This window comes from Pezoporus flaviventris, unplaced genomic scaffold, assembly GCF_033815535.1.
Source record: "Pezoporus flaviventris isolate CSIRO_AGI_PZ_B2104156 unplaced genomic scaffold, CSIRO_AGI_Pfla_v1 ptg000009l, whole genome shotgun sequence".
NCBI classification, from domain to species: Eukaryota; Metazoa; Chordata; class Aves; order Psittaciformes; family Psittacidae; genus Pezoporus; species Pezoporus flaviventris.
Window position 1 is genome coordinate 1,815,525 of NW_026892557.1, and position 15,898 is coordinate 1,831,422.

The 15,898-nt window shown below is 42.0% G+C and overlaps 1 protein-coding gene across 2 annotated transcripts in view; it reads left to right on the forward strand.

Moving 5' to 3' along the window:
• The window catches only part of CTNNBIP1 (catenin beta interacting protein 1), a 31,717-nt gene extending 28,101 nt beyond the window's left edge, over positions 1-3,616 (forward strand). For both annotated transcript variants that reach the window (XM_061450123.1, XM_061450124.1), the window contains exon 5: positions 2,966-3,616. In XM_061450123.1, coding sequence (XP_061306107.1) covers positions 2,966-3,024 — 59 coding nt within the window. In that variant the 3' untranslated portion in view covers positions 3,025-3,616. The remainder of the gene's footprint in view (positions 1-2,965) is intronic.
• Positions 3,617-15,898: the final 12,282 nt, after the last annotated feature.

Genomic DNA, 15,898 nt, shown 5'->3' on the forward strand with positions numbered 1-15,898 from the left:
AATGCTATGTGTATTCAAGCATTTTCCACACATTTACACTGTATTCTTTATTGTACTCTTGCTTTTTTCCTCCAGATGAAGCACTGTTTTAAACTGGCTTTTTCTGTTTTCTGGTCACATTGACAAGCTGTATTTATTTCTCGTTCTCCCTCCCCTTTTCCTTTTCCAAGTCCAAGCAAATAGCAGGTTATCAGTTCATACTGACAGTGACACTGGTATTGAAGCAGTGCCAGGTGGGCCTATAAATTAGAACAGGAGCCGTCTGAGTGTGAACCTGCTCTTTGGCGATAGCTGCTGTGATTGTGAAAGCCAAAACGAACTGCAGAATTCCCAACATCCTTTGTGCCCAAAGCTATTTCTGCTCATCCTGTGTTTTAAGTGCCTGGGTGCTGAGTACAGGAGGCAGAAACACTGACGTGGGTTTGCATGATGATCTGGAATGAAATTTCCTTTTCAGTGTGAAACTTGTAAGGATGCTTGTAAGAAATGTTTCATGTTTAGCCTGGAGAAGGGGGAGATCCCTGGAAAACAGTCAACATCTGTTAAGTAATCCAGCTCATCCCTTGTGCTAATGCGACGTCATCTGTGATTTTGTGGTTGCCAGGCTACTCCAGCTGGAATTGCATAGCAAAGCCTCCTTGCTTTAAAGGGGGATGCACGTAGAACACGGTGACATAGGTTGTGCTATATGTGCACTTGCTTTAACGCTTCCAAGTGTCATTTCTCCCTCCTCTTTTTAGCACAGAATCTTTGCAAATCAAATCCCTCTTTTTATAGAGGCTCGTAATTCTTATGCATTTAAAAACAAAAAAATCAACATGGCAACTTGTTAATTCAGAGCTGGATCCTGGTGCTATGTATCATTGCTGTTTTGATCAGGGAAGAAACAGCTTGTGGAAGAGATGAAAAGGGAGATGACTGCAGGGCTTCTGAGTGTTGGCAGGAGGGTGCATCGGAGCTGGTTTTGATGTAGTTCTAGAAGACAGGGGTCCTCCATATGAAAAACAAACTACTGCTTGGTCCTTAATATTTCCTCCTTTGAGTGTATATAACAAATAAACTATGCAATGTATCAAAATAAATGAAGTTGCATTTCATAAGCATTGGTTTAGATTGACTTAATACTCTTCAGAGTATTAGTAAGGGGAATTTGCAACCTTCTCTTCTCCCCCATTTTTTGGCCCCTTTCCCTTCTGTATTGCAAAGAGCAAATTAGATAACTGAGAAATGGAATTCATATAATTAGAACAGATGAGGCATTTTTATTAGCCCTCTTTTTGTATGCAGGTGCAGAAGCAGAAGTTGCTTGGGGCACAGAGCTGCAGTCTTCTTCTTGATATGCTTCAAGTGCAAGGTGGAGAATTTTTAACATGCTGGTGCTCCATCCAAGTTGAATATGAACTTTCCAAACCCCAGGAGGAGAGTCCTATAGAGCTGATCAGTCACCCGCATGGGACAGGCAGTCGGTGTTGCTTTTGGCATTTCCAACTTTGTTGTCTAATCCTTTAATAGAAGCTTTGAAGCAAAGCTTGTTAAGCAAAATGATCCCAGGCAGACCAAAATCATGAATGAAGGTCAAAATGTTCATTGTCAGTCATCTGTTGCACTTGAACACCAGCATTTGAACGGAGGAGATAATTTTGAGGCATTATATAGCCAGTGACTGGAGGAGTCATCATATTTTCCAATCAGACAGATAAACGCTGTTGGAGGGTGTGCAGATGAAAGAAGGCATTTACTTTCATCTGACTTTCTTGGGGATAACATTTTTACAAGAAATTAAAATTACTGCCCTCAGCCCTTCAGGCTTGTTTTCCAGCTCTTGTCTAGACTGGAGCTATCGATTGCTTTGACACTAGTGTATGGTACTTATTTCCATATTGTCCTGAAGACATTTCTCTTGTTCTTCTTGTTAGGCCACGCTCTGTAGTTAGGAAGTGCAGAGAGTGGATTTTTTTAATGAAGATCTCAAGGTATCTCTGAAGGATGAGAGCTTAGCACGGGGTGCTCTTTAGAAACCTTTAGCACACACGTTTCTCTAGCCACTCAGGTCTTTGTACTATAAAATGCCTACTCAAAAGACAACACAAGTTTGGAGAAGGTTATAGAGATGTAATGAGCATCTCTCTGTGCTTCAGGTACATAAGTTTTGATAGTAATTACACACAGTTGAGAGCCTCAGTTGGAAAAAAAAATCCAATAACTGATAGAGTCCACACACTGAATTCTTCTGGAAAAGATATTCTTCAGGCTAGGGATAACAGCATTACTTACCAAGGCTGTGTCTGTTCCATGGGCAAATGGAAGCCTTCAGTTTGAAAGAAGATGCTGCACTTCATTAGAGAATGGAACATGTTTGCGACATGTTGGTTTATGAAGGGTATTGGGGAGAGAGGAGCCAAAAACCTTTCAGCTGGCCTGTTAAATAATTCGTGTTCTTAAAAGCAGAGAGTAATGAATATCAAGACATAAAGACATAAAGAATATCTAAATATCACTTAAAAAGGGCATTGTGATGCATAGGGCAGTACAAGTTTTATTGAATGGTGGAGTTCCTCATACTTCAGAGAGACTCGGTCTCCAAGGCTGTGCCAGAGTCTACAAGGGCAGAAAATAATTATCTCTGCATGCCTGTGGTGACAGTCCCATGTTTGTTTGGGGGTTTTCAAGCCTTGCTTCTTAGAAATATGTGACAGCAAGGAATTCTTGGTTGTCTTTACAAACAAACTGATTTCCTTAGCCTTGCAGAGGCACGTTTTAAATCTGCTCTTGAAATGTTTAGAGCACTTCAAGTTCCAGTCCCAGAAAAACAAGAAAACACAACTTTCTCTTCTTTCTGTTCTCTTTTTCCTGTCTTATTTTTGGTATGGGTGCGTAGAATGACAGTTTGGGTACTGCATCTTTCCGCTGTTCTTTAAAGGAAGTAATTATGGCACATGTTTTCCTGTATCCGTTATTACTACAGGTGCTGAGGATGTTGTGATGGCGTTTTCCAGGTCAGAGACAGAAGACAGAAGACAGTAACCACAGGATACCTGAACAACACAGAACTGGAGAGGACAGTGAGATTCCTGAAGATAGAGGAGGATGGCTGAGCATTAATAAGTTCCTTTGCCCACCCTAATTGTTCCTTGGTATTCCTTCTCCTTTGTAATTCTGTTTCCCTTTGCCCAGCCCTCAGAATGCATCTCACAGCCATCTATTCCTGTAAGTTTCTGCTATTCAGCTGGGCTGTGTTAATTAAGGACAAACCTAAAGGTGTATTTTTGATTGGCTCAAAGGGACAGGCTGTGGTTACATAAAGGAAGATGGTTTTTCAAACTTGACCAATGAAAACCTTTTATCTCGCGTTTTACTTTACATTTTAAAGGAAGTCTCTTGACATCCTACTTCTAAAGAAGCTTTTCATGCTGTGGTGCTTATTTAGGTCAAACTTGTGAATTTGAAGAGGGTTTGATTTGGCTGCGTAGAACTGGAAGCAACTTGTGGTTGGTTGACAATGCAAATGTTTTCTCTTCAGTTGGCTTGCAGGTATTTCGCTGACTTCAACATTTTCATTGCAGAAAGCTGATGTTTTGGTGCATTGGTTATTTCTTTATACTTACTGACTCGGGGGGGGGGGGGGGAAGACAAATGTGCTTTGCAATATTTATTACATCTACACACATATAAATGCTTGCTTTTGGGGGTTTGTTTTGTTTTTACTTTGATGGGCTTTGAAATCACAGTTTTGATTTCCTGTTGGCTGCAGTGTTTCCGATGCAATCAGTTTTTCCATACTCGTCTGCTCTGTGGCCTCGAGCTCTTTGGGAGCATGTGTCGAAAGCGCATTTAGTTCAATAAGTCTACCTGGTGAAGCTGGGACATGGAGATCACCAGCCATTCTGTGCTGCTGTGTGGGCTGTGCCGTGAACTCCTGGCTTCAGGTGGCTTCTCTCTTTGCTTCTGACAGAGGAGCTGTAGATGTTTTGCAGGAATTGCAAGAATGAGATCTATGGCTGTGACATGAATGTGCCAAATTTGTATAGAGAATATGTGAACTTGTTTAAAAATACTACATATGGTTCCACTTTAACCCTTTAACTGCTGCACGAGAGTAGCTCTCACATAAAGTAAAATTAATGGTCATTAACTTAAATCCAGCTTGCACTGGGCTTTAATAAACTTAAGTTTCTAGTCACTTGAAAAACTGTATTGGTTTGGCTCCTTGCAACTGTTCAGTGATGTGGAAATCATCTGGATCCTAAGGTAATACCATTCTCTTTAGGCACCGTTCCAAGAGGCAGTAGCGCTGCATTAAGCTGCCCAATAGTGAGTGTACAAGTGACACTCTCAGGTTTACTCTCCTGGTAGTTGCAGGGCCTTAAAACACACACACGTGCACATCTACAAACTGAACACCCTGCAGTGAAGTTCCCAAAGTGCACTGACTGTTCAGGAACCGCACATGAAATCTCTAGCACTGCTGCCTGAAACCTAGCACTTCATTTGCTCTCTTATGTGCAGGTCATTTTTACAACACTTCTGTATGTTCCTGTGGGTTGCACTGACTTTAAGATGTTTCAAAACCTATTAAAGCAGAGTTCCTGGTTCCTTTTGTATGGTTGTTAATTATTGGAAGTGACAATTGCAGAATCTGGCTGTGACAATATGGCTATTTTCATGGGACGAAGTAACAACATGATGCTGGTCTCAAAATGGGGAGAAAACTTGAGAGAAACCACAGAATATATGCAGAAGGAAGAATGGACTTGTGAGCACAAGGAGGGAAGTGATCTTGAGCAAATGTGTAATGAGAACAACTGTACATTGTTTATGGAAAAGATCCTTGTGATTCAGTTGCAGCTTTGTTCAGTGTGAAAGTCAATCTTTTACCTCCGTTTGTTGGGGCCAGATAAGAAATCTCTTCATTAAACCAGGAATGAGCCCAAAAGATTCTTTACATTTTGAGCTGGTTGCCTAAAAGGCACTTTAATTTTTAGCTCTGAGGCAAAGGGGGGCAGCCCTTAAAGGGTTAATTTAAGGGGATATGTGTGTTTCTGGCTGCTGGCTGGAATATATGAGCTGGATTGTGGTGGCCTGTCATTGTCAAGCTAACATGCATCCTCCATGTGTATCTATGGCATTTCTGAGCTGTTCAATCTTTTCAAGGAGAAAAGTGAAGCATTTATGTGGTTTAATCTTTTCACTTAAAAATGTAACTGGGGGGGGGGGGGGGGGTGGTGGAGTAATACCGTTTTTAATAGCTACTCTTGTTTCTTATTGATTTATTACACTGATAAGCTGCCAAATGGAAAATAGTTGTTTCGTCTTTGTGGAAGGCTTCGATGGAGACTCCGGACGTGGAGTTTTGAGTAGTTTGTTGGAGAAAGGGTGTTGTATAATGATATGGGATTCAGAAGCTGGAGGAGAAGTCGTCTCTTGAGAATACCTGTGCTTGTGTTGTTACCTGTGTGCTCTTCCCTCCTCGCTGGTGGTTTCTTAACTTGAAACCAGGGCTGGAAGATTTATAATAAAGTATCCATATATAAATCAGGGAGGAAGCAGTGGGAAGGAGGCTTTCCAATATTCCCCTTGAATTATATTGCTAAGGATTTATCTTCTTGCTATGAAACTGAACCCCTATGAGCAACGTGGAGCCTGGATTAGTTGGGAGGTAGAGAAACCTGCGCAGAGTCCATCAGCAATGGTGGCCTTGTTTACTGTGCATAGAAATTTCGCTAGCTTTACCTTTGTGCTTTTGCCTTTTCAAGCAAACCATGACTAAGAAGAATAAGAAATCCAATGTTTTAAAGGTCAGAGGTGAGTATAGATATATTAAAACTGAAATACATTTGTAAATAGAAAAGGCTATGTAGTTCAACTACCAACCAAATAGTGCTTAAGGCATTCATTAAGGATGTGTAAAAGCTTTGGATGCGTCTTCCAGAAACAGCACACATCCCATAGGTGGTCTTTTGGGGAGTCATGTTAGATACTCAAAATGGGCTCTTGTACTTCTCTCCTCAAGCTTATCATCTAACACACAGTGTTTGCCAGCACTTGAGGAGAAGATTTAGAGCTGAGTCAGATACTCCTCTCATCCCTCTCAGGATGAGTAGCAATTGCTGTAGTTATTGGTGAGTCATTGTGTCTGCGCATCGCCTGTGGTAAATGAAAAGAGACTCCACCATTCACATAGGTCTTTAGATTGATTCTCCCAGGTTCTAAAATAAGCCCTGGAGTTACAGAGGGACACTTTGGAAGGAGCTGTTGCCTTAAAGAAGCTGGACCACTAATAAAATAAAATTGACTCTTGTGGTTTTTTGTTCCTATTCCTATCTAAGGTAAGTAGTTACTGTAAGTTGTCTCTTCTTGACTGCTCAGTGGCCTGTGTGGAAGTTTATAATGCTTTACCATTAAATTTGTTTTGGTTCCATAAGGTCTGTATTTCCATTTCACCAGCAGCCTAAATAGTTCTGGTGAAGGCTAAAGATTAAATGGCTGATGACATTCAAAGACCCTGTCACCTACAGAAGAGATCATCCTAAATAAGACCTCAGGGTCATATACGGTATAAATTTCTATAGCTATTGAGAATCTGTTACAAGAAGTCTGAAGTTACCAGTGGTTTATAAAGCAAGAGGGGAAAAAAGGCCAAAAGTTGGAAGGTTTGAATCAAATATATTTAATGTCTGATAGAAATTATTTAATGAAAGACAAACTGAATGCCTGGGCAATGAGGGGAATGTATGATTTGGGATTACTTAAAGATCAGTCCTTCAGCTTTCTTTTTGGTCTCTTGCCTCCTAAAGGACTGTGGCAGAGCTGACAGCAAAAAAAGGCTGCAGGGCACAGGAACCAGCAGAAACCAGCAGCGCAGTAAGAACAATTTCTGGAGGTTTGAGAAATCTTCAGTTGTATTCAGTCTCAACAAAAGAAAGAGCCCATAGTGAGTAAGCATCTCTTCCCCACTGTTATTCATCAGTATCAGAGTGTTCCAAAGCTTAATTGTTAATAAAGAGCTTTTAAGAAGCTTTGTTAAAGCTGCAGAGTAGTTGGTTTAGGTGTAACAGGAGCACTGAAGTGCTGCTGCCTGGTGGGATATTTGCTGGGCACAGTCAGTTTTTAGCTCTCCTGACAGCATTCTTGTATACATCTAGCCTCAGCATCGACCTGTTCAACACTGGAATGGAAGTGGACCTCTTGGTTACTCAGTGCTGCAGCCAGAGGTGTGTGTTGTAAGCAGGGCAAATCCTTCCCTGTTCACAGCATCAATGGCAAATACAATTGATTGTTTAATTTCTTTTAGGTGGAATGTTTCCATTTGTTTTATTTCACCTGCAGCCAAAGAGCATTAAGAATCCTGTCAGTTGGGCCCAGATGAGTTATTTCAGTAGGCTTAGGCAATATGAATGGTCTTGCACAAAAATAGCTTTTAAAGGTGTTAAAATGTGTCAGATTTTACCATGATCAGCTTGCTCTAGTGCATCCTGCAGGTTTTGTATCTGCGACTTTGTCCTGGGTTTAGCTGCAGTAAATAGGTCACTGGATTACTGTGGTGCTTCCAGATCTGCCTTAGACCTGCTGTGCAAATGCATCAGGTCTATACAGACCCTTTGCACTACAGCTTCCCTTAAACCTCCTTGTTGCTGATACTTTTCACAGTTTGACAAATCTAGAAGTGCTGTGTAACAGGGAGGAGTATTGTTATTACAAGGTAAGAGAGGAGCTTGGATCCATTGCTTTTCAGGCTGTAGAAAGTTCCCATATAACAAACAGAAATCACCTACCGTCTTCTGCGCTCTGCTTTCATTTTCTCTGCAGCTGGTTTGCCCTAAGCAGAATTCCTGCAGTTTGTTATCAACAGCCTGGCTAGTTTCCTTTGTAGCCTGAAGCACTTCAATTTGGGGGATTGTTTATTCTGGAAAACAGGGAAACAAGAAATTATTTAAAGCTTTATAACCTGGCCCGCTTACAAGCTGCCTCGTGTATCAGCATGAAGTAGTTATGTGCACAGAGCTTTTTGCTGTCTTGATGTGTTCCAGGTTAACTCTCCTTGCTGCTAAATGCTGATCCGTGAGCAGAGGCCTGTAAAACTCAGAAAATAGACTTTCAGCCTTTGTTTAACAATCCCAGTACCAACTCCAGCCCAGGTGTGGACTGAGGCATCTGTAGTTTTCTTTAGTTTTCAACTGAGATGATTACTGCTGCTCTTTCCTGATGCAGTTTCAATTCAGCAATCCCTACAGGGTCAGGACATGATCCTGTCTGTACCTGTGATGGGAGCAGGTGGAGACATGACACTCGATGCATGGCAAGAAGCTTTCTCCCTGTGTTGTGCTTGTCATGGCTACACATGAGCTCTTTGGACCCCCCCAAAGTAAAAGGCCTTTTACCCACTGTAAGTAAATGCAGCTGGCTAATAACTCATTTTTTACTTAAAGTAACCTTATTGCTTTTAAGTTGGTTGAGCTGAATCCTAAGGTCTCTGACAATATTTAGGGACCCATTTAGCTAGATTTATGTCCCAATAGGTATTCAGTAGTGTTCTTGGCTTAGCTGTGGGTTGTAGCCCCAAGCAAAGAGTTAATTCCCTGCATTTTACTTGCACTCTACACCACTTTTGTATAGCTAATTTCAAATTTGGAAGACAGGAATCATAATGAAGTTATGCAAGCGTGCAGGGTTTGCTGCTGACGCTGTAGCCCACATGTTGTCACATAAAACACATTCCCATTTTGCAGTGGGGTGAAAGTAATTTTACTGCTCTTCTTGGATTTGGCATAACTCAGTGCTCTCCTGATGCATGCAGAGTTCCAATTAATGGAAGAAACAAGGGTGATTGTTCTAAAAATATCTTTCCCCAAATGGGGGAAATTTTGTGACATGAATGTGGATAATGTAAGTTTACAGCAAGGCTTGATTTAGAAATACACCAGAACAAGAATGTGGCTCCAAAACCTTGCTCTCTAGCTGTCCTATGAGTTTTGTTTTAAACTGCACAAGTTGCTTTTTTCCTCTGCCCCTTAATCTGTTCCTAAGAGAAGCTAAACACGTAATTGTAGTTCAGAACTGCAGAGCAGCTTGAGGCTGCAACTGGAACAGCTTAATCTTGTCCAGTTTGCCAACAGGAGCAAGGGAGGATGGCACTGGAACTTGTTGCCATCATTATAGTGTAGGGTAAGATGGTGATGGTCTCCTTACTTTGTTACTGATGGTTTTTAACTGTGTGAAGGGATGGAGAGCTTCCATCATTTCAGAGGAAGGATGCTGCTTCAGGGGAGAGCAGCTTTGGATGTTATTTATTATTAACATACATTTGTCCCATGAAGTAGGAGAATGCAGGAGGTTACTTGATCGTGGAATGATGTAGAAGCCCGTGTTGCTGCTGAGGATGCACTGTAATCCTTTTTCAGCTTTACTTGTGACCTCCTAACCCGAGGGCACAGTGTAAATTGCGTTGAATGTGATTGGAATGGACAGTGGTAGCCAAGTTTTTTCCTTCAGTCTTTTGTCATGTACTTCAAGTGCCAGGAGCAGACAGACATTAACTGTGTGTTGCCTGATCGATGTCTGCAGTTAATGCCTCAAGTGTGTGCCTGACACTGCTCACAGCTAGGCATGGAGTTCTCCTGCGCAGGTACAAACAGTCCGCAGCATAGTCTGTACTCTATTGTATTGTTTAATTTCTTTAATGGATAGATGCTGCTGAATCTCTGGGGGGTGTGTGAGGAGGAAGGTAGGGGCAGGTCAGGAAGGGATGAATTCCTGTAGGTGGAAGCAGAAGAGGCAGATTCGGCCTCACTGTTGTATTCTCATAAGCTTCTTTGAGCCTGGAGGAAGATGATAATTAAACTAGACAGAATCTTAAGCTTTTGACTTGCCTCGCCAGCAGCACCAGACTTCAGAGCCTCCCTCTAAAAGGAACTGTGCTGCATGCTGGCTCTGTAGCATGCTTAGCTGCTCGTACCATATGGGCGTTCAGTAGAGCTTTTTGTTTTAGCCTGACCTTGACCTTCAGGTCACAGTCTTCTGAAACTAAATGGGCATTTGGATTGAAGTGTAGCTACATGATCATTTTGACTTGATTTTTTTTCCTCCTCTCTCTAAATGTAGCAAGGTCTGAATATCAGAGGATTGGAGCAGGGAATTGGATGCAGTCTTTTCACTTTCAGTGCTGTTGACAAAAAGAGAAGGCAGAACTCTGGTAGCTGAGAAGTGTTCAGGTTAACTACATACCAGTAACAAACGGGAACAGGTTTCTAAGGGGTTTGCAGACACCAAAACCAGCAGAGCTTAGATAGGAACCTGCCCTAGTAAACAGTTGACTAGCATGGTACCAGTGCTACATGTGCAAAGATCTACAGCTCCTATCCTTCTACAGGGCCTTAGAGGTTTAAATAGAGAATTTGTCAGGAAAAGCACCATGTGAGATGGATCACAGAGAATTAGGTTTTCAACATAATAAGATCCTAGACCTGGCAGTAGCTTAAAGTCACCACCTTGAATTCAGCTCTGTCAGAAGGAACTGTGTCAGGTTGCCACAAAAGCCACAAAAATACCTCTGAAACACAAGTACTGTGAGATATGACTTAGGGATCATCAGCATTGTTCAGTCTGCAGGACTGGGTACCGACCTATACTAGTTGAGCTTCAGCCAGAATTACATTAGTTCTGTAACTGCTGTTGCAGTCTTATGGATAGTGTGTTCTGCCACCTGGGTAGAAAGAAGAGGCCATGTGTGTTCTTTCTTCAGTCTCCTGTCTTGACAGAGTGAACAGAGTTGATTCCTGTCTGGACCTGAATAAATCTTTATGAAGGTTGTTAGCACCATTCTTGCTTAGAGCTGCTAAACAGAGAGGGGGAGCAGTAAGGGCGGAAAGAGAGAAATTAAAGGGGAAAACCCAGTAGGTTATAAATGCATTTTCCTCTGTGCTGGAGGTTAAATAATATTTTATGCATTTGACAGAGATACTGTGATTAAGGAGCTGTCAGGCAGAATGAGAGCTGGGCAGCAAAGGGAGCTGAGATGCTTGAGGGAAAAGGGTATAAAGGCGTTCTAACGCCGAACTCTTTGTTGCATATCTAGTGTATGATGTGTGGCTTTGTATGCCTTTCACTGAAGAAAATGGCTATTCTACACATACTTAGGGTTTTTTTCCCCTTCACTGATCAAATATCTTCTCTGTCTGAGATGTCACACTGGTTACCAGTGACATTACTTCAGAAAATGGTCAAAACCTCTAATCTGTGCTGTTACTTCAGGGGCTAGGGTTAGGACTGTAGAATGACATATAATAATCTTGCACATAAATCATGGCTTTAACAAATGGAGAAGGTGTCACATTGTTCCATTTATCCTGTTTACTCTGTGGCAGCAAGTCCAGCTCCTGTGCATCTTGCTCAGTTTGAGGAGGACTCAGTCACTGCAGATCCTCTGGAATTTTAGCTGTCAGCATATACCTCCTATTCACCTTGGTGAAAACTGGGCCCTTGGACTCATTTTTAGATGAGGTGAATAAATACTTGACCTGTCACGGGCTGTATTTTAATGTAGCATTACACAGACACCAGCATTCCCACAGGCTCTTCCTCGTGCTGCACGAAGCTGGCAGTGTAAGCTGGGCTTCAGACAGGATGATATGCCTGTCTCGTCTCATAATCTTTTTACTTACACTCGGTGGGCAATGTGTCGTTGAAGCAGCAGTAAACATGGAGAAATGGGTGCTGTTAGAACACAGTGCAAGCACTGTGCTTAAGTCATTTAACACAACATGGGATTTAAAGCCCCCCCTGCTTCCTTTGCAGAAGACACTGTGTCCTTCCACTTATTCAGCTTGTCCACTTTTGACACAGAAGAATAGTGGATAGACCAGAAGGAGGAAAGATAAGAAGTCTGACATCAGAAGTTCATTATAAACAAGGGAAAAGCTGAGATGTTAAAAGGTACAGGTGGAGTGGAAATTCAAGGCTGCTGAATGGCGAGGTGCTAGGATGGTCCTTGAGATCATGTTGGGTCCAACAGAAGTTGATCCCATGGAAGAAGTGGGCACATAACCTCTAGAAAAAGAAATGCTTTATCTTCCTTCACCGAGTAGAGGAAAAGATGGAGTTAACAATCTAATAAATACATTAAAGCAGTACGTTTTGGGATGGGGTAATTATTCTAAATCACTCGGATTCACTTACATATACTGGGTTGGTTGGGCGTGAGGGGGACATCTTTGTGCTCAGTACAAACTGAGGTGAGGTTGGTTCTGCTGAGTACGTGAGCCTGAGCTCTGAGTGTGTATTTGTGTCCTGCTTTAAGACAATACAGCTCTTCGCTGGCCCCCTTTTAAGGTTTCTATGTTCGTAATAACACCTATTCAGCCTGTACAAAAGCCTTTGAATAGGATTCTGCTGTTTTCCTACTGGTGGCAGGTCAGTGATAGAAACAAACCTCTGTTTATCTTCAGCTTGTCCCCAGAACAGCATTCCACTTCCTTAACACAACTATCCCACCCCAGGACAGCCTGCTCTCAGCATTTAACCTCCTTTCTATTGCAGAGTATCAATGGAAAGCAGCATCTAGCTTTAAAAGCACAAGACAGACGTGTCCTTGTAGGGAGACTGTCTGCCTTGGAGCTCCCCACGGGGAGGCAACCGGCCCCTGCTGTTGGCAAGGAGCTTTCACTCAGCAGCATTAATCAGGGCTGACTGTTCCTCTTAATCCTCTGATCCCTTCCATACGGAGGAGAACACAAGCGTCCTATTTGTGTGTTATGCTGCTCTTCACTGGAAACAGGGCCGGCTCTGTGGCTTGCAGTGATGAGATGGGTGGGTGGTCAAAACGTGATTAGCAGATCTGCAGTTAGAGTGAAGGGCAGGAGGGCAGGGGCTTGCCGCAAAGGAGGGTCACAAGCACTGTCTCTCACAATAGGAATAAATACTTGACATGACAAAGGCTTTCACTGCACTCTTGTCTGGTGAGACTAACTTCAATAGCCAAGGCAGTGCTGGGAAGAAGCTAGGAGCACTGGAATTCTAGAGAAAGGATAAACCAAACCAACCAACCCCAAATCCACAACCGAAATGTAAAAGGGAGGTTTCCTCCTGGACCAGGTAATTTTGAAAAGGGCTTTTTAAAGCACTACACATGGTTTCTGTAGCTAAAACACGGCCTCAGAACCTGGGACTCTAAATTTAGTCTCAGACCCTTTCTGTGACTGATGCACAGGAACTTCACCATTTCCTTCAGCAGGCAGTGAAGGTATTGACCGTGCACTGCAGAGGCTTGTGAAGCTTTTGACATATCCACATGCGAAATGCTTTGAGGATATGTGGGAAATACCTAGCAAAGCTGCAGATTGTTGCCAGATGTGATGAATTTGAGTGGGCCAGGAGTGGGGTTCATATCGAATATTACACATAGAGGAAGAACAGTAGTTTGCTTGAAGTCAATTGCAAGACAAACAAGGGCATGGATTTTTAGCTTATTTTTGTTGTCTTTAAAAAACCCGTTGTGATGTGGAAAACAGGCAACTAGAACTCCGTCTCGGAGGAACTGTTTAGTAAAATTGATCCCATTTTTCCACATATAAATAGTAGTGTTCACATTAGCTTCAGAGACTGCATGGTTGGGCCCACTTACAGCACCAAGCAGCACAGTGCTTTCTCAGGAGTAGGAGGCACTTGGATGTAATGATATGAAATCTAATATTGCATGATGAAAATTCAAATTATACCCTCCAGATCCAAGGGGATAAGAGAAACTTATAATCCCTGGTCCAGATCCTGGAAATCAATTCACTGATACCAACTAATTTAACAGGCTGTGCAGACAGGGAGACTTGTTCCATGGACTCTGGCTGCAGCATTGGCACCTATTGTTCACTCTCACTGAGCATCCATTGAGCACACTGCACAATTATGGGAGAGAAGTTGTTTTCAGAGTCTAATCACAACCAAAAGGACTTCAATAGTTAAAGCATATACAAGCTGAGCAACCTATGAATTAACTGGGGTTAAACCACAACACTAGTAGTCTCATAGTTGTACATTAGAGAAGGATAAACAAGAAAGAATTCAGAACTGTTTCCAATGGGTTGGGAATTTGAACCTAGGTCCTTATGCCTTTATATCAGTCCCTCTGCCTGGAACTCTGACTCAGCAAGCCAACCTCAGAGAGGCAGAACGTGATGCTTTTTACAGGCCTACTGTATGGCATGCATTGCACAGCAGGATAATAGTGTCAATCTGGTTAATAGAATTGCATGGGCAATAAAGAGCCTTTACTCTAAAAGCCTTCTGTATAGACAGTTAATGAACCTGGTGACATTTATTTAAGGCTGTTGTTGAAAGAGAGAGGTGGGCAAATGTTTAAATGTGCCTTGTTTTAAAAAGGCTGAGGCCTAGAGTATATTGGGGAACGTGGGTGAAGAAAATGAGTTCCGACCCTCTGTCTTTTGAGCCATTTGGCTCCGAGTCTCTCAGTTGCTGCAGGATAGTTCTATTTCATTAACCTATGAACAGCCTACAATTAACCCAAACAGGCTTCTCTCCCATGTCTTTCATAATGTATTTTCTGTGCTGACCTTTCTTCCAGTGTCCTTCATGAGAATGTCAGTAGAATGAGTTTTGACAGTGGGAACACCAGTACTGGTGGTGTCGTGTCTGCCTGACTTAGGCATGATTAGATTCGGTCTGCTATTAACACTCAAAGGAAAAGACTTCAGCTTCCTAGACTGGTTACAAGGAGTAGTACTGAAGAAAGAATCAGGTATTGAATGATCTGCTTTTCTGGCATTCCACTGTTCAGAGTTCTTCATATCCTACATAGGTTCTCAAGGTACTCTAGCACAAGTCTGAAGGCTAAACATTCCATGCAGATGAGTGATTGCTCTGACAAGTGTTGCACACTTCCAGGAAAAAGAAGGCAGGAAAGACAAAAGCAACTTTGCTGCATCTTTATAATGTTTATAATACAGTTTAATAATGAGGCCATAAATGCCAAGAAGTTTACCACAATAGCTTCCTTCTAGGCTGCAGTGTGAAGAGTTTACAATCTTCACTTAAAATGAGTTCTCTAGAAAATACAGCCAAAATAGGATATTAACTGCAAGTCAAATAGGGATCATGATAATGTGTTTGTGCTCTTGCATAATACTCTTGGTTCTGAATATTTCTTACCACATAGTGGATTTCAAATCGTATCAGACTTTCTGCTTCTTAAGATTTGTTTGGAAATTTGGGCCTGCCTGGTTATGATACAGATGATCATTTAACAACAGGGAATTTATAAACGCTGCCTTTTAATTGAAACTAATACTTTGCATTTCTAGAGAGGCTTTCATCCCAGGATCTTAAAGTACTTTAGAAACAGTTAATGAAATCTTACTACATCCTTGTGGAACAGGCAAGTTGCATTTAATTGAGAGGATAAATGAGGTATAGAGAGATTAAGGGACTTGTCTGTGAGTAGAATGTCAGTGGTGTCATCAGGAAGGGAACACAGCAGCCTTGTCCTGACTCAACATCTTACCTTTACAAATACTTAGGACAAGAGCTCTGGGCTCTCTCAACAGGGACAGTGCAATTGGGCTCCAGGATCATTTTTGGGGGGTCATTGTGGTTTTTGGACTCTATGGGAAAGAATAATGATGTAAGAAAAACCCAGTCTCAGAGAGCCATTAGGTAATTTTAATCTACTAGTCAACCATTCAAAATTGTATTGTGCAGTACATCTATACCTGCTTAATTTTAGTCAGATCCATCCACCTTACTGTACTTATTTTGTTCTGTCTTGCTACTGAATACTGGCAAGTGTTCGTTTGAGGATGATCTGTGCAATTGCAAGCCATCTTGCTTGACCCTTTGTAACTTATTTGGGTTAAATGCCATTGAGTCTCACAGATGTCAGCAGGAGAGGAAAGAT